Genomic DNA, 22291 nt, shown 5'->3' on the forward strand with positions numbered 1-22291 from the left:
TATGTTAATGCTGAAATGGCTGTATGTAATATCAGCCTTGAGTAGTGATAAAGCCACCTGGGAATTCCTAGCCTGTTAATTTCATGTGGGCATGTAGAAGGGACAGGGGCCTTCGTTTCTAAAAAGAAAGATGCTGGGGCTTAAACCTGCCTGCAACCCCCTATCCTTTGATGAGAAAGCTCTGCCCCAAGTCCTAAATGTGCTAGACATTGTTGTTCAAGGTCATGGTTATTCGGTTCTGAGAAAAAGGCACGCTGAACATTTTCAAAGGCACTTTATTCTTTTTTTACTTTACATTTAATTGGTTCTGAAGCAGCTGAGTCCTGGCTTGGCCTTTGCTTTACAAAACAAGCCACTAAACTACGTTTTCATTTGTTTTTGAAACTGTGGGCACATCTTTTTAGATGTACCTGTAAAACATTTTAGAAATATATCTCAGTCGTAATGTAAACCAAAGTGTATTGATTGCAGCTTCAAGCTGCATGTACATGTGGTAGTATAATGTATTTGCTACCCCAGAATATATAAAGCAGTCTATATTTTGAGTGTTGAATAATTTCTGCTGCCCTTCCCTAAACTTTTCTAATTCTGCTGTAGAAGAACAGGATTGAATACAGTAGAAGTGCATTTTTACCTGTATATAATTCCATGTTTGTATCAGTTTGCCTACGCCCTCTTTGGTAGATATAGATAAAAGGGCTCCTTCTGTCCACACAAGGCTTTTGATCCAGTGGAGAGATCCCACTGGTGGAATGGGGTGAGGTGACTTTTTCCAACTTCTCCCTACCCCTGCAGCCCCCAGCACCACCTTCCACACTGTTCTGGCAGGTCCCCCAACCCTCCAGAGTACATTTTTGGAAGGGTACAAGGGTTGAAGGAAGAGTCAACGAAGTTGCCTCACTCTCCTTCTGTCAGCAGGAGTTAAGTCTGGATCCAAGCCTTAATCTCCAGTAGAACGTTGTATTTTGTACACTTTCCCTTACAGTTTCTTTTGATTATGAAATCTGGGGAAATGCTCATGCCTATAGTTTTTCAAGTTTAAAAGTTAACTCCTTTATATTTCTTTTCAACTGACAGCTTCAGGGTTTCTTTTGAAAAAATGTTAATATGATTATATGATGTTATACTGGTTTGAAAATGGGCTATGTGTTAACAGCTATTTTGTTACCTTGTGACACACGCTGCTATTTGTGTGTTCTTCTGATATGTCATTTTCAAACCCGTCTCTCACTCTTTTTAAAAGTCTACTTTATTATTTTGCTATGTTGACTGAAGAGTGTCGATTAGGTTAATAACCTGTCAAGGTGGGTGTATTATCTTAGAGCTTGTGGGAAGAAAAACTAATTGAGCCTGGTGAAGACTGTATAGCAGTATGAAACATGAGAGAATATTATTTGGAGGAATATTTTGCACTCCTTTACATTGGAACTTGCATATTTCCGGCCACAATTTGGAGGTGTGCTTGCTATTTTTATTTCAGCAAGCCCAGAGGATTGGTGGTTGTCATAGAATGCTGTCATTTTTGTCTGAAAGATTGATTACAATGTCAAACTTAGAGGTGAAGCAGAGCTGGCATGTGGCAGCTTGACAAAGAAACGTTAATTATAAAGAAGAGGAAATAATGAAACAATTCCATCCATTTCTTCAGCCCTCTTACTTTCTTCCAGATGCCTCAAAGATATATTTGAGCAATCTGTATAAAAACACATCACACCAAGCTGCAGTTTGTCAAAAATAGAAACGAAAGCTTCCAAACTCCTTGAGGCCATGCCAGAGGAGGAAAGGGGAGCACGCAAGCCCAAGGCTTGCTGCAGTTTGTTATTGTAACACCAAATGTGGTTTAGCGCTACATGCAAATGCAGCCACTTTCTTTACCAGGAAGACCAATCAGAGAAAAGTGATTTGAAAATCTGCGCACAAAAATAGCTCTTTAGCTAAATTGGGCCAAGAGCAACAGTGCCAGTAGACAGATTTGGGGATGAACACAGCACCAGCCAAATATTTCACGCAGGCTCATCTAGTGTAATACCTCCTGGTATTACATTATGGGGGTTCTTGGTGGAGCTTGGGGTTCCTAACTGTCGAGCATGGTATAAAGCCTCAAGCAGAGCTACTTTTCAAAATAACATTTTGTATAGTCTGTCTGATCCTAATGGAACCAATTTCTCTGTGGCAGCACAGTGGTATCTCAAGCCCTGAAGCTCTGCTCCACTTGCCACTGAACTGCCCCCTGCCCCCCACGCGCGCAAAATATAATACAGGGTTAGACTAGCATCAAGACCATTCTGATGGCTGTTAAGGTCCTGTCCATGGGTTCATCACCGGATTAATAAGCCAGTTGCACAGCGCAGCTGTTCCATATAGAGAGGCTGAGGAGGACAGAGCCAGTAGAGCAGGCCAATAAGGCTTCTCACTGTCAGAAGCTTGCTCTTTTTGAATGGATCTGATCCAGTTTATACAAGTGTTCTGTTTAAGCTAGCGAGCCCTGTTCTTGCAATGGGGGCCTGGCATCATTGGGCACTATAAGACCCAGTTTTCACCCTTAGAACTTGGGATCAATCTGGTTCAGTGGATTCTGACCAAGCAGGAGTCGAGTTTTCAAGAGAGACAAGAAAAAGAGCAGCACCATGGAGAGTTCCAAGTGATGCTGGATCAGGAATCCAGACAAGGTTGCCTGTATGTTGCTCCAACAAAGCAGCAGATTGTGGCAGCCTAAAGAATGGGTCTGGCTTCCTTTAGGCTGGTGAGCCCCTCCTCCCTATTGTCTGAGGTCCTCTTCATTAAAGGGGTCCTCAGAATGAGAGGACAGCAACACAACCTCTGCTAGACACAGGGGAGCTGGTCTCTGGGTCCTTCCTGGAGAATTAGATCCTAAGGAGTTGGGAACTTCATGGTGCCCTTCTGTAACTGAGACCTCTTCCAGATCCGTTAACTCAGGAACTTCATCCTCTGAGGGCAAGGGGTCAGGATCCTGGGCCATGACAATTTGCTGTATTTCCAACCTGGATATCAAATGTTACAAATTCGTTGTTAATAGATTATATCATACTTAAAGTATGTTTTGATGCCCTGAAGTGGACTTCTGGAGTGAATTAATTTTTTATCTAATTTAGCCTGAAACAGATTCCAGAGTTAACGGAGGCTCTTCCTGTGCTTCACCTCAGCATTCCACCCTCAGCTATTCACCTGATCAGGATGCCAGTTCACAGTTTAATCAGACAGGTAAGTTTCCTGGTCACTACAGGTTTTATCTGTCATGAATGGGTTTCCAAAGAATTTAGGTTAGACACCTAACCCCTTGCAAAATGTATGGGGGACCTTCCCCTTCATGTCTGGGTTGAAATGGGAGTTATGAGGCTTTTTCCATCTTCCAACAAAGATTATCAAGGGAATGGAAACAAAGCCTTATAGGAGAGACTGAAAGAACTGGACATGGTTAGCCTTGAAAAGAGAAGACTGAGGAGAGATATGATAGTGCTGTTCAAGCACTTGAAAGGTTTTCACAAAGAGGAAGGCCAGGATCTCTACTCAGTCATCCAGGAGTGCAGGACACGGAATAATGGGCTGAAGTTACAGGAAGCAAGATTCCAGCTGAACATCAGGAAAAACTTCCTGACTGTTAGAGCAATACGACAATGGAACCAGTTACCTAGGGAGGTGGTGGGCTCTCCCACACTGGAGGTATTCAAGATGAGGCTGGACGGCCATCTGTCAGGGATGCTTTGACTTGGATTCCTGCAGTGAGCAGGGGGTTTGGACGCAGTAGTCTTATAGGCCTCTTCCAACCCTACTGTTCTATGATTCCTCCTTGGCTCTTTGCTTATATGATATTATCCATTATCATATTTTGAGTATGTATCCATGCATAAGAAAGCATTAACAGAAAGAGAACACTTCTGAAGCTGCCTTGAACCCTTCCTTCTAAAATTGGAAAGTTGAGTTATAAATTTCAAAATAAATTTAAAAAATTACACAAGCTACTTATTATGGGGCTTTTGCACTTACCTAGGACATGTATTGGATTTGTTCTTAAGAAAGGATTTAATTAAATGTAAGTCGTCAAGGCATCAGAACTAGAATTTTTGGCTGAAAGAGTCATCATATTTTAGATGAATGGGTGTAAAGTGTGAAAATAAATGCATCCATTCATTTGATCATTAATTTTTAGCCTGCCATATGGCTCCATAGAGTCCTCAGGGCAGCTTATGAAAGTTTAATATAAAACAATAAAATACACTTTATAAAACAGCTAAACCAAGTAGGTTAAATGGTGTAAAACCAGCAATGGAATATGTCGTTACTGACTTTTCAGCAACTGGGAAATCCCTTAATAATAAACCTCAGGCCAAATACTTGTCAGACTAAAACCATTTTAACATTCCTTTAATGTAAATACTGGTCTGCTACTGCTGCAGTGGGAACCATTTCAAAATATATTTAGGGATTTGCTGAGTCCTTTTAATTCTATATGCAATGTTTATATTAAAAGAGCACATGTGACCTTTGAAGATGGATGGATGGATGGATGGATGGATAGATAGATTGCTTTTGGTCTCCCTCTCCAGCCTGATTTGGGGGTCAAGGGGCGTGTATGTATGTGTGTGTGAATTTGCTCCCCACCTTCAGCCCTGAAGACATTGCAGTTGCTTCCCTAAGACACTCCAGTCTGTGCAATAGGTTCTGGGCCAAAGAGAAGAGGGCTGTACCAGGATGCTCCTTCTTCCCTTCAGCCCCAAAGTCATCATGCAGGTTTGTACTAGGCTGAAGAGAACAAGGAGAAGACAGTTGCCTTCAGTCACCCAGGTTCTTCAGCCCAGTCAACTGAAGGCTAGCACCCATGCCCCACTTTTTGCTTCCAGGAATATTCCTTACTTAGCAGCACATGCTCAGTCCTCTGGCTATACCAACTTGCGTGGAGGTATCTGTGTGCAGCACGTGGTCATTCTGACCTCTGCTTCCACCCCCTCTTCCATCAGTGGAGAGGGTCTCCATTTCATAACGCTCAGTGTGTACCATGTGGGCACTGGGGGTTTCTAATAAGTACAGTAATTTGAAATTCAAGTCCATTACTGCTCGATAAAATAATAACTTAACAGTCTGTTTTTCAATCTAGCTGCTTCTTGGCAGTTCTCTCTGGTATTATCTCACATACAGTGGTTAAGTTTTAAAATGCAGAAATGAGTTCAGGTATAAATTGATAATTGATATTCTTCTCTTCCTTGTCCATTATCAATGAGTAATTCTTGCATATCAAATGAGAGATTTCAAATAGTGGGCTTTCCACCTTCTTTTTAACTCTAAAAGTATTAAGATGGCAAGTGTGGATGGAAATACCTTTCAGACTCTTCAGTGCTGCTTCTTTATTAATAAACTGATTGCACATTTTGTTTTCATTAGGTGTAGATGACTTGTTAGTCCCACCCCATGATACTAGCACAGATCTAACAGATGTCATGGAACAAATCAACAGCACATTTCCGGCTTGCCGCAGTAAGTGTTAAGTACATTGAGCCAAGCAACGTGAAGCCGAACTCTGATGCAATCGCATACTGAGATGGAAAGTCATTGTAATGCTCTGTAGAACTGCTCAGTGAATGGACATAACAGGATCTAAAGTGAGCCTAGAACTGAACAGGAGCCATAAGATGAAGAAATACTTTCAAGTTGTAATCAGCATGTCACATTTAAACTTCAAATCCTTTAACTTCTAAAAGAAGCCTTGCTTTCATTTCCTTTCTGGCAAACACAGCAAAAGTATGTGGCTAAACAACTGATTCACAGAACTGGTAAAGTGACAGAGGAATGGCTGTGTATGTCTGCTGAAGCAAAAACAACGAAGAGTCTTGTAGCACCTTAAAGTCTAACCAATTTATTATGGCATAAGTTTTAAAATATTTGTGGGTGCAGTGATATCCACAGCATTCTTATGCTCCTGCTGGAACAACAGCTTATAAACATGGGTGAGCTGAAAGCAATAGACAAACACCTGTGGCAAAAGATGGAGCCCCCACATGTTAAACAAGTCCTGATTAAATGCAGTGGGGCACAGCATCCATTTACAAGGCTAGGAAGAACTTACAAAACAAAGAGGCCATCCTGCCATTTCTGGAACTCTTTTCTTCATGTCCGTGAAGAGGGGGATACTTACCCAGTGGGTGAGCTTCTCAGGCACCTGTGGAGTTATGAACCAGACCGAGGCTGTCCTCTGATACATTAAGGGACATAATATGGCCAGAGCAGGGCGGATTTTCACAAGTAGTGTGAAACACTTTGCCTAGATGCAGTGTCTGCTTAGATTAGTCAAGCTCATTTGCTTTTTAAAAATGTAGAGTGTCTGTACTAGTCAAGGAGTAAGAGCCAGATTATGTAATCAGCAACCAAGAACCCGTCTCTCTGACATCCTAAGTTTTGAATATTCAGAGAATTTTTATATGGGGGAGCATTCAGGTGTTTGATTCTCTTACCTACAGTCTGAAGTTGGACAGCCCAACAAAACATAAGTCAGCCAACATTGCTGTTTATGTAGTTTGGCTCTAAGTGTGTTCAGAAAAAATGACCTAGAATAACCCATTGTCCTTCCTCATACACTAGGTGGGGCCTTCATGTAGTAGAAGAGGAGGAGGAGGAGTAGCACGCTGCTGTTCACCACCACCCCACAAAAATTACTAACTATGAACCAGAGCCTAAACCTAAATCCCAGTCCCACTGCCTCTGTTCATGTGATTTCTCTCCAAAGGAAAAGAAGCAGGGCTGCTCCTCTACCATGCGGAGTTCCAGCTAATGTGTGAACCACACAAAGTTTCACCAGGGAGTGTTTAATTTGGACCATATTTTTTATGTGTGACAGTGGTATTACTGCTGTCTTAAGTCTGCCACACATTGTTGTTGTTGTTCAGTCATTCAGTCATGTCCGACTCTTCGTGACCCCATGGACCATAGCACGCCAGGCCTTCCTGTCCTGCACTCTCTCCCGGAGCATGCTCAAGTCCATATTCATTGCATCGGTGATGCTATCTAGCCATCTCATCCTCTGCCATCCCCTTCTCCTTTTGCCTTCAGTCTTTCCCAGCATCAGAATCATTTCCAGAGAGTTTTCTCTTCGCACTAGGTGGCCAAAATATTTCAGCTTCAGCTTCCGTATCTGTCCTTCCAGTGAGCAGTCAGGGTTGATTTCCTTTAGGATGGACTGATTTGACCTCCTTGCAGTCCAGGGGACTCGTAAGAGTCTTCTCCAGCACCACAGTTCGAAAGCATCAATTCTTCGGCGCTCAGCCTTCCTTATAGTCCAGCTCTCACAGCCATACATTACTACTGGGAAAACCATAGCTTTGATTATACGAACCTTTGTCGGCAAGGTGATGTCTCTGCTTCTTACTATGCTGTCTAGGTTTGCCATAGCTTTCCTTCCAAGGAGCAAGCGTCTTTTAATTTCATGGCTACAGTCACCATCTGCGCTGATCTTGGAGCCCAAGAAAATAAAATCTGTCACTGCTTCCATGTCTTCCCCTTCTATATGCCAGGAAGTGATAGGGCCGGATGCCATGATCTTAGTTTTTTTAATGTTGAGTTTCAAACCAGCTTTTGCACTCTCCTCTTTCACCCTCAACAAGAGGCTCTTGAGATCCTCTTCGCTTTCTGCCATTAGGGTGGTATCATCTGCATATCGGAGGTTGTTGATAATTCTCCCGGCAATCTTAATTCCGACCTGTGATTCATCCAACCCGGCGTTTCTCATGATGTACTCTGCATGTAAGTTAAATAAGCAGGGTGACAATATACAGCCTTGTCATACTCCTTTCCCAATTTTGAACCAATCGGTTGTTCCATGTCTGGTTCGTACTCTTGCTTCTTGACCCTCGTACAGGTTTCTCAGGAGACAGGTAAGGTGGTCTGATCTCTTTAAGAATTTGCCACAGTTTGTTGTCATCCACACAATCAAAGGCTTTAGCATAGTCAGTGAAGCAGAAATAGACGTTTTTCTGGAATTCTCCATGATCCAGCTTTCTCCATGATCCAGCGAATGTTGGCGATTTGATCTCCAGTTCCTCTGCCTCTTTGAAACCCAGCTTGTACTTCTGGTGGTTCTCGGTTCACATACTGCTGAAGCCTAGCTTGTAGGATTTTGAGCATCACCTTGCTGGCATGTGAAATGAGCGCAATTGTACGGTAGTTTGAACACCCTTTGGCGTTGCCCTTCTTTGGAATTGGAATGTAAACTGACCTTTTCCAGTCTTGTGGCCACTGCTAAGTGTTCCAAATTTGTTGGCATATTGAGTGCAGCACTTTAACAGCATCATCTTTTACGATTTTAAATAGCTCAGCTGGAATACTGTCATCTTCGCTAGCTTTGTTGTTACTAATGCTTCCTAAGGCCCACTTGACTTCACTCTAGGATGTCCAGCTCAAGTTCAGTGACCGCACTATCATGGCTATCAGGGATATTCAGATCTTCCCTGTATAGTTCTTCTGTGTATTCTTTCCACCTCTTCTTAATCTCATCTGCTTCTGTTAGGTCCCTGCCTTCTTTGTCCTTTATCATGCCTGTCTTTGCACAAAACATTCCCTTGATATCTCCGATTTTCTTGAAGAGATCTCTAGTCTTTCCCATTCTATTGTTTTCCTCGATTTCTTTGCATTGTTCATTTAAGAAGGCCTTCTTGCCTCTCCTTGCTATTCTCTGGAACTCTGCATTCCGTTGGATATATCTTCCCCCTTTCTCCCTTGCTTTTCGCTTCCCTTCTTTCCTCAGCTACTTGTAAAGCCTCATCAGACAGCCACTTTGCTTTCTTGCATTTCTTTTTCTTTGGGATGGATTGAGTTGCTGCTTCCTGGACAATGTTATGGACCTCCGTCCATAGTTCCTCAGGCACTCTGTCTGTCAGGTCTAATCCCTTAAATCTATTCCTCACCTCCACTGTATATTCATAAGGGATATGATTTAGGTCATACCTGAATGGTTTAGTGGTTTTCCCTACGTTCTTCAATTTAAGCTGAAACTTTGCAACAAGAAGCTCATGATCTGAGCCACAGTCAGCTCCAGGTCTTGTTTTTACTGACTGTATAGAGCTTCTCCATCTTTGGCTGCAAAAGACATAATCAATCTGATTTCGATATTGACCATCTAGTGATGTCCATGTGTAGAGTCGCCCCTTGTGCTGTTGGAAAAGAGTGTTTGCTATAATCAGCGTGTTCTCTTGGCAAAACCCAATTAGCCTTTGTCCTGCTTCATTTTGTACACCAAGGCCATGCTTGCCTGTTATCCCGGTGATTTCTTGACTTCCTACTTCAGCATTCCCATCCCCTATGATGAAGAGGACATCTTTTTTTGGTGTTAGTTCTAGAAGGTGTTGTAGGTCTTCATAGAACCGATCAACCTCAGCTTCTTTGGCCTCAGTGGTTGGGGCATTATAATTCATAGACTTGAATTACTGTGATGTTGAATGGTTTGCCTTGGATTCGTACTGAAATCGGTCTGTCATTTTTGAGATTGTATCCCAGTACTGCTTTTCCCACCCTTTTGTTGACTATGAGTGCTAGTCCATTTCTTCTAAGGGATTCTTGCCCACAGTAGTAGATATGATGGTCACCTGAATTAAATTCGCCCATGCTTGTCCATTTTAGTTCGCTGATTCCCAAGATGTCGATGTTCAATCTTGCCATCTCATGTTTGACCACCTCCAGCTTACCTTGATTCATTGATCTGACATTCCGGGTTCCTAAACAATATTGTTCTTTACAGCATCGGATTTTTTTTTCACCACCAGACACATCCACAGCTGAGTGTCCTTTCGGCTTTGGCCCAGCCGCTTCACTCTTTCTGGCACTACTTGGAAATACCCTCTGCTCTTCCCCAGTAGTATATTGGACACCTTCTGACCTGAGGGGCTCATCTTCCAGCGTCATATCTTTTAGCCTTGTGATACGTTCCATGGGGTTTTCTTGGCAAGAATACTGGAGTGGGTTGCCATTTCCTTCTCCAGTCGACCACATTTTGTCAGAACTCTCTGCCATGACCTGTCCATCTTGAGTGGCCCTGCATGGCATAGTTTATGGCTTCTCTGAGTTATGCAAGCCCCTTCGCCACAACAAGGCAGTGATCCATGAAGGGGCTGCCACACATACCTCTTGAATACCTATGAGCCTAAAATCTATGGTAGCCTACAGTACCAGGTGGCCCTTTAACCATGGTACAGATGTTATTTAGTCAATGGGCATGTAAACGCTGGGGTTCACTCATCGGTCTATAAACAGAGACCACAATAGAGTTATTACTGAGCTGAAAGTGAGTTATCACTATTTCTAAATGGGCACTGATGTTGTTCTTGCTCAGTGTCTTCCACCCAACTCCCTTTGGGGAGGTAATTTTTATTTGGATGTTCAAAATTACTTTTTACCTGCTTTTGAAGTCTGATGGCCTCACAATGATACCCTTTACCAATGTGCTTCACTGCAAGGTCCAAGGGCCACTGGCAACTTCAGTCAGCTCAAGCGTGGCTTTCTGCCTGCCCCTCCATCTCTCCCTCCCTGTTTTTGTAGTAGCTGCTCACATTCAGCAGGGGGTTTGCCTTATTGTTTGCTTTAGTGCTGGGCTGTATCTTTAGTTTTGCTTGAGTGGTGGGCTGGCTGTTAAGATCTACTGGAGGAGGCTTCGGGGTGGTGAGAAAAAGTTCCTTCCCAATCCAAGGACCAAGGGAGCCTGTAGGAATTTGCCTGTCTCATAACTGACTGATGAAGCCTGGCTTGGACGACCTGAAAGGGGGAATGGGGAAGATAGGCCTGAAAAGGCCTTCAGAAGAGTGTGGTACACAATGTTGCCACTTAACTGGGGAGATGAAGGGACCATCATGGCTTGAGAAAAGCCCTCAAGCAGCCCCAGTGGCAGGGCCTGGAGCCAAAGTGGCTCCTGCCTGAAAAATAGTGAAGATCACTGCGCTTTACATTTTAATTATTAAGGTTGGTAGCATTTACAGAGTAGACTATGAGATTGTAAATTGCCTTTTACAAGACTACCAGACAAGTAGTAACTGAGTTGATCTGAAGCTCTCAAATATGTGCTCCATTGTGGACATGGAAAGACATAAGGGATCAGAGAAAAGGGCTGTATGTTTATCAGCCCCCATCTGCATAGAAATGAGAGCAAGACTGCTTCATATCTTATTTGGAATGACCTACTATGGTCCGTTCATTCTCCATTCACAAAGACAGAAGATAGTACTGAAACCATTCCATGTTGCTCGGCATGTATTTTTTCTGGCCCTTAGCAGAGTATGGTGCAGTTCTCTCCTTTCTAGAGAGAGATCATTGTGGAGAGCTTTTGTTATTAGCTTTTTTTGATATTAACTTTGACAGCCAATTAGGTTTGGAAGCTAAATTCTCAAGAGTTTGTGGTTCACTAACAACTTCGTACTGCTTCCTTTGAAATGACCGTAAAAGTCAATGCTTCAGCCGTTTATAAAAGCTGAGGCTTTCAAGGTGCATACTATGATGCAAAATACCGAGCTAAAACCAAACTATATTATGTTGTCTAAACTCCATTAAACTATATTAAATATTCCCCTTTTCTCTCATGTACACTTTCCTCTTTTTTTAAGAACTGCCTCAGAGAAGATATACATTAAATGTAGCTAGAAAACAAACTAAAATCCAGCTAGCTTGAAGTGATCCCAAGGGTCTGGTAGTAGTTCCACATCATTGTCTGAACCCCACTTCTAATTCTGAATTTGAGGATCTAATTCAAAACAAATACTGCCATTTGATGTATTTGATGTATCACATACATATTTGATGTATGTATGTGATCAGACAGAAGCACTGATCACACAATTAAAAATGCTTAACTGTTTTATCTGCTGTGGTGAAGGACAAACTCATACAAAGTATTTTCATTGTCCTTTTTTCTTTTGGGGGGATGACTATCTTGAGAACAAATTAATTGGAAAAGGCTCACATGTGATCAAAACATGGTTGCACTCTCTCTCTAATTACCCAAGGAATTTTTCCAATACAAATGAGCAGTTTTAAGTGCAACTTCTGTTGCTGCAACAGGACTTCCCTGTCTTCTCTTCCTTCCCTGAAGCCCCCTGCACTTGCCCCAGATCTGCTCTGAAGGGCAGATTTGGAGGGCGTACGGGGGGCTGCAGCAGGGAAGGAAAATCAATTCTACTAGCAGTTTCCATTCCATTAGCACAGGGCTGGGCAACTTTTGGAGGGTCTGGAGGCCAATTTCCCACACCCAGTACCCATTGCAGGCTGCACGCACGCACACACACAACACACCATGCACAGTTATCACTGATGCTGAAATTCAGTAGCAATTTGGCGGCAGCAAAAAGCTGCTTTTCCAAGGTGTGTAGAGAGTGTACACCTTGTTTTAATGCATAATCGTACTCCCAGAAGCCCCAGAAGAATGCGAATGTGCATTCAAACAAGGTACATACTCTCTACACACCTTGTTTTAAAGTGAAAAGGTAGCAATTTTGCCCTTGCCACCATGTTGTCTACCCCTGTGCTAGCAGGTAACCAGCACTGGTTTCAGCCTCTCCCCATACCTCCGTCGCTGCCCCACATATATGCAATATTTCCCTCCCAAAGCTATGTTAAACTGTGAAAGCAGGAAAGATTTGTAACCCTCCTACTCAATGTATTTACAAAGCTGTGCTTCCGCAACTGAAAAAGTACCCACACTGCACTCCCTTGGTAAGAACAGCTTCTGTCTTAAAACCAGCCAAACCATTTGTACTATGACTCTGTTTGCCCTCTTATACTCAAGTGCTCATGATGGACTGTGAGCTCTATTTCATATTCTACAGCTATGATATTATTCAAAATAATAAGAAGCAACGGCAGTAGTTTCTTCCTGTGTGAACCAGTTCAAGAATTCAGCTTCTTGAATTGCCACCATGGGATACAACATATCATATATACCAATCGCAACCTGAGGTTGTGTAGCAAAAATTGGATCACTGAGAAATAAGAGGAAGGTATCAGCATACTCAGGGGAACTCCAAGGTTTACAAAAGTAGTGGGGAGTAATAATAAAACCTAAGGTGGGACATACCCCAAACCCTGCCAAATGAGGACTGGACATGCTTAATGGGAATGGAATGCTGAGTTTTTGTTGAGGAGAGAGAATGGAATGGAGGGTCCTGGAAAAGGACATGGCTGGCTGGAACACTGAGCAAAAGCACTCCAACTGCAACATTTGATCGTAGGTCCCACTTGTTGTTTTCGTATTGTTAGCAACTTTGGCTTCTTTTTGTAGATAATACAGGATATAAATAAAATAACCCTTTGAAAGGGCATACAAAAATCTGGCCAGCATCCCAGCATCAGGGTAGACTCTGAAGAATGTGGTTCTTCGAGTGGGACTCAGAATCTCTAACATAGGTTTCTTAGCACCCCTTATCAAACCATATTGCCCAGGATTCTTTAAGAACATCAGAAGAACCATGCTGAATCTGACCAAGTTCCATCTAGCCCAGCATTCTATTCACACAGTGGCCAACCAGCTGCCCACGGGAAATCCACAAGCAGGACATGAGTGCAACAGCACCCTACCTTTGGGGAAGTCACTACAATTAAACTGGTATAAAACAGAAATATGTTTGCAATGCAGTTATTTCCAGAGTCTAGTGGCCCAGAGACAAAAGTGTGAGTGGTAGCAGCAGTCTCCATATTGAGCAGTATAGAGGCTAACTCAGTAAAAGGTGGGTCTGGCTCAATAGGGATGGATAGGGAATGTTGAAGGAATCCCCACTGAGGAATGACCCCATGGTGGCATGGACGAAGCTGTCAAACCCTGTGCTGTGGGATCATATTCTGGAGATGGCAACCTATGATTGCACTGTTAATTGGTTAGCAGCATACTGTGTGCCATGTGCAATCAGAAATGCCTGCAGGGTGAATTAAGGACAGAGCATCTCTTGTCACCAGCACTAGAGTTAACAACAGACAGCTAATTTTAATATATAATTTCTCTTTCTGAAATTAATGACATGCAGTTCCTGGGAGTAAGCTGTGATAACTGTGGCTTCCAAAAAATAAAACTTAATGGAAGCAGAGTGCCTCAGGGAGGACCCTACCTAGTCAAATCTTACAATCCAAAACATAATAGGTTGGAAATGCTTTGTGTATTAATGACATTAACTGGTCCATGGGACTGCAGCAAAAGGCCCATTACATTCAGCAGATGGCATGCCTTTTTACTTTTTTCTGTAGCCAGAAATACATTTATTTTTCTTTCTTGCATGAATGGAAAGTATAGAAATTAATACTTTTGACAATTAGTAGTTCATTCAAGGGCCAGCTCAAGATATTTTGTCACTCTAGGCAATGTAAAATTTCCACCAATGCCCATCATATAGTGATGCCAGTGAAAATATGGGCATGTCTCCCTTGCACAATTACTGTGTGTATATACAAAAAACAAAACACGTGAAGGAGACCTGAATGATGAGTGAGATGCATCCAGCACATATTCAAAGAAGCTCTTTTTTGTAACTTCATAAGTTGTTCTAGATCAGTCTAAGCCCTGCTCAAAGTACAGAACCAAACCAATTGATTTCAGCATTGCAAGTAGAATAAAATGTACCCCGTCACCATAGTATTCAAGGTTTCCAACAGAATTCCCTTAAAGAGGGATGAGCTTTTGCTTGGTGAGTCTCCCAGGCCCATGCACAAAGTCCCATTGATGCTCACGACCCTTTTCTTGCTTCCTTCCATGAAATACACAGTGTGTAGTTTCTACTCAGCACTGTGAAACAAGCACAACAAAATGGGAGGGGATCGGTCAAGCAGCTCCCTTTAGGGATAGTATTTGCTTCCCTGGTGGGTGTCTCCTTCAAGGTCCTTAAAACACTCTGCGCCTCATACAGCACTATTCCTCTCCGAGGCAAGAGGCTCATAGCGGAGTTTTTTTCACAGTTTGCCTCAGTGTTTGCCAGAGGTCCAAGGCTGAGTCCCATCATCTCCAGTTAAAAAAAAATTTGGTAGCAAGGCTGGAAAAGACCCCAGGCATAAGAATTTGGAGAGTTCAAACAATCCTGGGCTACATGAGCTAATGATCTGGCCTGGTATAAGGCAAGTTCATACATTCACATGTGTAGAAACTGAATTTCCAATTTCTTTGGAACTCCCTGCCCCTGGAGGTCAGGCAGGCAGGCAGGCACCAACACTGCATTGTTTCCTGCACCTCCTGAAAACAGCACTCTTCCAGGAGGCATTCTTCAATTGACCAGTCAAGGTTTCTATTGGCATTGTGTTTTTTTTAAAGTATAATTTTAATGTGGTATAATAATTTTATTCTTTTACTGTTTTATCTTTTCACCACTCTGAAATCTGTTCTAGATGTGGAGTGGTATATAAATATTGTAAGTAAGTAAGTAAGTAAGTAAGTAAGTAAATAAATAAATAAATAAATGTGCTATCCTTCTCCTAAGATAGAGCTCAGGCCCCTTGAGAAGAGTAAGCACTACCACGCAAATCTTGTACTCTTGTTTTGTCTTGTCTATACTTGGGGCAGCTCAGTAGGCCTTTGCTGTTTTTACTTAGAGAGGCTCAGCATGAGACAGTTTGATGACTTCCCTCTGTCAGGCTACAATACCCCCCGAGCCCAATAAAGTACAAAGCAACTTCTGTAAATGGTTGACTGATCCACATTTGCATTCAACAGACACCACTGACACTTTCTTAGGCAAACTCCACATCACCCAAATGGAGACCAATTTATAGGGCAACATTCAGATCTTACAAAACATGGGCATTATCATGAAATATCTTTCTCTCCCACACACAAACACCCTGTTGTCAAATTTCCAAAATAAGACGAGCCACTGGAAGAGTATAGCCATTGTGCAGCATATTGGCACACTGTCATGTTACTCAAGAGCACAATAGTGAGTTGTCCCTAAATGCTCTAGTTGGTTGAACAGAGAGTTGCTTGGTCATGCCTCTTTTGCTGTTGTTTTTCATGGTGAACCAAAAGTAGGAGGTTAGTGCGTGAAATCTGTTTTAATTTTCTGGGGACAATGAGGTAACTGCAGGCTTTTAATGAAACTAATTTGTCAAGCTATGAGCTCTGAAGACAATGTATTGCTAAAATTTGAAATGGTTATTTTTGGGAGGTCAAAAATAATACTGGTCTGAAAAACAACAAACCACTTTCTGGCTATTTGTTCTAGCTTTCTGAATGACCTTGTATACTAGGTGTTCCTTTTGGTACCATTGTTATGTGGTAATAGCAGCTCACAGCAGATACGTCCCAGACTTGTAACGTAGTGTTAGAGCCCTGTGACATGCTACAGTTGCTGTAGGAACACCTGCACTTTTCCACAGCAAACCCATCCAGGGTGAATGTAATAAATGTGCGTGCACATACATTTAAGCACCTGTGCATGAACATCTGGGAAACCTGTCCAAATCACATTTCCCAGGCATGTATATACAGATGTTTAAAGATGTATGCCCATGTGCATTATAGTCACGCTGGATGGGTTTCTGTGAAGGACATTGCCATTTTCCTGCAGCAGCTGTAATGTGTAGGACTGTCCTTTGCTTGAGCGTTAATAAGAGGAAACGGGTTTGACTTTTGCTCTCACTAGCTATGTTTCGATGATAAGCTGGGGAAATAACATTGTTTGGGTTGTTTCCCCCGAGTGTGCCAGTCGTGTGACCAGCATTTCTCTAATTACCCATGCTGCATCGCAGGTTGCCATGTCATCTGAACCCGTTGCGCGGCGCAGGGGGGTGGCTTCTCACCCACCCCACAATCCCTACTGCAAACCATGGGTTGTTGGGTGGGTAAAAAGCCACCCCCGCTGCACCGTTGGGGAAACAACCCACACTGTGTTGTTTCCCCTGCTGATTGTCCAAACCCAGTCACTATGTATTGCAAATGGAGTGGAACGACATTGTCTGAAGGCCTTGCAATAGGCTTTCCACACCTGACTCTCATTGGACAAGGCTGAGTTGTGTGTATGCGGACATGCATGTATGGGGTGTTTTTTTTTACTCCTTATCTAATTAACATTGCTGTTGAGTCCTTCATTCACTGGAGGCTTTCTGACAAAATAGTCCTGCTTGCTTTTCAATACAAGTGACTACAGACATCAGTGCACAGACGATGGTCAGCCCATGTCTGCACTGTCAGATGCATACAGCGGTTGCCTCCTCCGCATGAGGAGTTAGGATTCTGCTCCACCTAGCCTCACAGACGTGTCCTGCACAGCTTTAATGTTTTTCGGTCAGGAGAGGTCTAAGTAGCTCAGCTGGTGATTACCAGCACTCATATGGAATGCGCAAGGTTTCTGTCTTCACCAACTGATTTTGTACACTTTTAGGAATTTGTGATGCTATATTCGGAAATCCATACATCACCAGCAAGATGGCCTACCTACAGAACAATTCTAAATGGGGACAGGGCAGAGCATCAAGGCAGATGCACCACCTCATCCACAGCCCTGCCAGCTTTGTTTTTTTCCCTCCAGCAGAGCGGCGGGTGGGAGTGGGGTTAATGGTTTCCTATCCATCAAAAAACAGGAGAGGATTTTCCTATTTCAGCTCCAGGTTGGCATTGATGAGGGACCCAAGTTGGACCCATCTCTGGGAAATGGAGCAGCTTTGGACCCAGTGGATACAGTGCCAGCTCTGACCAACCCATAGAATGCCCCATTTCAAAGCCTTCCACCTGCTACCACTAGCAGAAAAACTGCTGGTGGTAGCTTTCCACCCACCCAGACACAAAAGCACACCACACCCCGATAAGCCTTTCTCCACAGGCGGAAGGTCACCACTGCTAGATCCTAACCCCCTGCAGCCATCGTCAACAAGGTTTTAGATTGTAGTCCTGGTGTTATATTATTCTGCTCCTTCTTTTAATGTTCTGTTGCTGTTTTTACTTTTTCTTTTGTTCTTAATATGCTTATTCTAAGCATTTTATTTATGATCACAATTGTTTGCCCTCTCAAAAAATTAAAATAGTGAGGATGTGGGAGTGACTGCAGGAAATATAGGATTTCCTTTTCTTTCTTTTTCTCTTAAATCCAAAGCTCTGCGGGGCTTTGGATTTAAGGTCAGCTGTGTAGAATTCATATTACTTTATAATTTAAGAGTCTATATGTTTCCTGTATCATCACAAAATTGTACAGCACATGATTGGTGCAATAATATAAGCAAATGGTATAAAAAGTAATCTGGAACAATTTGAATTTAATGATCAGAACATGATTAATTTAATGTGACTTTCATGCAAAACCAGAAAGTTATGTGCTGGTAGATTTAATTTAAACATATGTTACAATAAAATGGTTGTTACCATGCTTAGGATGGGGGGGGGAATACCCAAATAGTGCTGTGTAAAATAGCTAATCAGCTAGCTTTAAGTGTTGTATATTTCAAATATGAACTGCTTTCTGCATGCGGCACGGTTTTATCTTAATCCTGAGTCTTTGCATTTTATTGCAACTGATCATTTTGTTTTCATATTTTTCAGCAAATCTTGCTGGCAGACCACAGGTATGACATGTTTTAGTAGATTTGCATTTGTGTGTCTGCAATGCAAGGAAAAACTTACAGTGGGCTTTGTAGTGAACTATAGATTTCTGCATGTTTTTGTTTCCTTGTTTATAAGAGCAAATGCACACATTGTAAGATTAATTCTTCCCCATAAATACTGTTCAGAACAAATGTGCCCACTGTCTGCAGAATTCCAATCTGATGTCCCAGTCTAGAGACGGTTGGCTACACACTGCTAGGCATGAGATGCTGAGCATATGAGAATGACCCACACTATCAACCCTGCCTCTGTGGTTGCATGATGCACACGCAGCATCTAGCCATGTGGAAACAGCTCTTGCACTGCCTTGGTTTACCTGTCAAGGGGATCTGGGTCTGTGTTAAAGTAATAAGCTGAAAAGAAGTGTCGATTTTTCTCCTTAGATCCCAGAAGAAAAAGAAAAGTTCAACACATAAGCACTGACACAAATAGTTGATTTATCAATAATGGCCTAAGGAAAATGATACAATAATGGTTTCTTTTTCATATTTTATCTGTGGAAGCTTACATAGGCAGGATACTGAAGGAAACAGATTGTAAATACCTCCAAAACCCTGTATTTGGGATGTACGAGACAAGCACCACAGAGTTCTCGTGGCAATTTTCTCTTCTAGATCTGAACTTTTATGTGATTCCTCATTTGTCAGTCTCTTGCATGCTCTGGAAACCTGTGCACATTTGCTGCAGGAATGCTGCAGGAACCTCGTGGCAAGCAAGCCCAGCTGCACTGCTTAGAACCCTTTCATCATATGTGGTTCACTGCCATCACACTGAGTTTCTACATCCCTGCCAATGAAGTCCAATGTAATGCCTGTGGACTCTGTCACTGTAGTTGCAATTTGTGCTTCTAACTCTTACAGCTGGGGCAGGGATCACTTGCCACATGGAGTTGTTTTTGTAAGAATCCTGTGACAGTTGTGCACCAGCCTGTAATCTATAGGTAGACAGTCTCAATGTCCACCTCTTTCACCCACAGTTGTGCAGTGTGGGGAACCCACAGGACATTTACAGTTGCTTATCATAGTCCAGAGCAGACATAATGCTAAATCACGGTTATCACTAATTATGGTTTCTTACTTAACTTTGGGAAAGTCCAAAACATACAGACAAAACTGGTTTAATTTGCAAGCGAAGTCCTGCCCCTGGATACGTCTGTAAGAGGCTGGGTATGTTTTTCCATCCTTTTTTTGATACTGTTTAAGGTAAAGAAAACAAACCATGGTTAAGCATTGTCTGTGTTGCATATAAATTCCTGTAAGATATGTCACAGCACCTTTTACTGTCTTTCTGTTGTTTCCAAACATGGCAATTCTCCGAGAATTTGACTCAAAATATTTATATTGAACGATGTCTTTGCCAAAGGATAGCATGTTGGTAATGATATCTTACACTTTTTTCTCCTTAACTTCAGGCAATGTGAAGTTTTCATTTTGAAGACCACCACTCTTCCTGACATCAAACAGAGTCCCTTTTCTACAAATGCCAGTATCAAGTTCGAGTGCTCATGTGGCTGCATGGGACCTTGTAACATACTGTTTAGCTCTATGTGTTCTTATTTCAAATGAGAAAACACTTGAACTACCCAAAGATGAGGATGTTGTGATTTTATAATGCTGTGTGTGTTTCCCCGCCTCCTTCCCTCTCTATGCAACTGTAAATTAACAAACTGTGGAGTATTTGGAAATGGTTATACATATGTTATTGATTTATATAATATGCAGCATCAGGAAAGGGGATGGGGATTTAATATCCATTCTTTTTTGATATTGCTTAAGTGAATTGCATACAGAGTTTGGAGCAAAGTGTTACATTTATACATTCCTTTTGGCTTTTGCATTTCCCATTTCAAGTATCTTCTTTTCCGACTGACATACAATTCTGCACAGGTTATTTATACGTAGCCTAATAGTTTCAAAACATGAGCAGAATATAAAATTCTCATAACCCTCACAGTTAGTATTTGACAAATACCATTTCTGGCTGCCTATAAGCACATAAGACTCTATTTTGCCCCAGCTAACCTCATTCCACTGCAGTAAATGTTGGCACTAAAATAGCATTTTAATGGATTCTTTCTCCCAACTGAGTGTAGACTGATCGTTTCCTCCAGTCTTTGTTTTGACTTTAAAATGTGAGGTAAGCTGCATTTCGACTTCATACTATCATTCTGGTTATATGTGGTTTTAGTTTTCTGCAGGGAAACATTATGATCTAATTGTGCCAAGTTTTGTCAAGTCTTTTATGTGAATCATCCAGTGCAAAGGGTAAGATCCCAGACATACATTCATTGTATTCTCCTTTCTGAAATATTAATAAATGAAGAAACTCTGACCACTTCAGTGGGAAAGTGTTCTGCCTTTATGTCAGAATGGTTTGCTGGATAACATCAACCAGCATCACCTTGTATGCAATTTTTAATCATTCCCTTAATGTACATGTTTAAAGATAGAGAAAACTGTGTGGAAGTTCAGACATAGTTTCTGATAACTGGCTGGGCATCGTTCCTTCGCTGTGGCAATTGTGGATTTGCATGGGAATTTGCTATCATTATAAAACACTTGTTTGTTTGGTAAGTTGCACGTGTTGGAGAAATTCCACTCTGTGATTTTATGAATAGTTATGCCCAATAGTGAAGTGAAAAGATCAGGCCATACCTAATATTAGGTTGTCTTTTACCAGGTGATGCCTAGCAGAACATCCGATATCCATAATAACATAGTCAGAGATGTAATCCTGGGATGATGCTTAGTTCTCCTGATGCACATGTCATTGTAACCACTCACCTTCCTTATTTCTCACCTCTAAAGCAGGGCCGGTAGTAGTTATAGCTATGCTCATAGGTATTATGAGGCTCAAATTAGGTAATGTATGTTAAATATTCTGATGACTCAAAGTGCTATCTAAATGAAAAGTATTATTTTTTGAGCAGGGGCGGCGGGGGGGGGGGTGTTGTTGCCAAAAGCAGGAAACAGAGAAGCAGATTAATATGTGGATTTTTCATCTAGAAGGAAATATATTTTGGTATAGATATTTTGAGAAGGAAAAAAAGTTTTGCAGAAAAGGAAAGCCATGACCACCTTTCTACCTCAAACCCATTTTTGAGTATTTAGTTTTGGAAACAGCTTAATGTTCTGGTTTTTGCAAAATATGTTCTTTTGCCAGATCATGTCAAAGCAAGGGAAAAAATACCCCCCTTTAAAAACACATTAGTAGAAAAGATCCCAGTAATGGATATGATGGCTTTTTTTTTTGTGATGACTGAAAGGTTACGTACGAATTGTTTTTCTGCCTGTGTTTGTATGCAAATTCTGTCCTCTACTGTCAAGTAAAAGCTACTTTAAAACATGACATTGTAACATTCTTCCTCTGAGATGCTGATAAATAAAAGGAATATGTTGCAGTAACATCTCAAAAGAAAAAGTATGTAGTTCTTTTTAATTTTGTGGTATTAAACTATCACCCTTCCCTTTTCTAATCTGGTTACATGGTATGACTTTCACTCTGAATAAAATTAATTTCTAAGTGAAGGCTGTTTGATATTCTTCAGCTCAGAAGTAAACAAGATTTAAAAGCTCGTTTCGTGTGTGAGAACATTTCAGACTTCAAGGTGCCTTTATGAAAATAAAATATGTAGCCAAAAATATAGCTCAGTAAATCAGTGCATATTTTTCTGCCATTTTCCATCTCTGGGAATGCGTGCTACCAGCAATCAGTCTTTGCTGGTGACAAATTTTAAATTTC

At 41.8% G+C, this 22291-nt stretch overlaps 1 protein-coding gene across 10 annotated transcripts in view; it reads left to right on the forward strand.

Moving 5' to 3' along the window:
* The window catches only part of UTRN (utrophin), a 507208-nt gene extending 485133 nt beyond the window's left edge, over positions 1 to 22075 (forward strand). For all 10 annotated transcript variants that reach the window (XM_084827754.1, XM_084827752.1, XM_084827759.1 and 7 more), the window contains 4 exons: positions 3114 to 3222; positions 5398 to 5490; positions 18488 to 18510; positions 19962 to 22075. In XM_084827754.1, coding sequence (XP_084683880.1) covers positions 3114 to 3222; positions 5398 to 5490; positions 18488 to 18510; positions 19962 to 19970 — 234 coding nt within the window. In that variant the 3' untranslated portion in view covers positions 19971 to 22075. The remainder of the gene's footprint in view (positions 1 to 3113; positions 3223 to 5397; positions 5491 to 18487; positions 18511 to 19961) is intronic.
* The last annotated feature ends 216 nt before the right edge of the window (positions 22076 to 22291 follow it).

The sequence above is a fragment of the Heloderma suspectum genome, chromosome 1 (assembly GCF_057233095.1).
Source record: "Heloderma suspectum isolate Gila_16-S chromosome 1, 16-S_ref, whole genome shotgun sequence".
NCBI lineage: Eukaryota > Metazoa > Chordata > Lepidosauria > Squamata > Helodermatidae > Heloderma > Heloderma suspectum.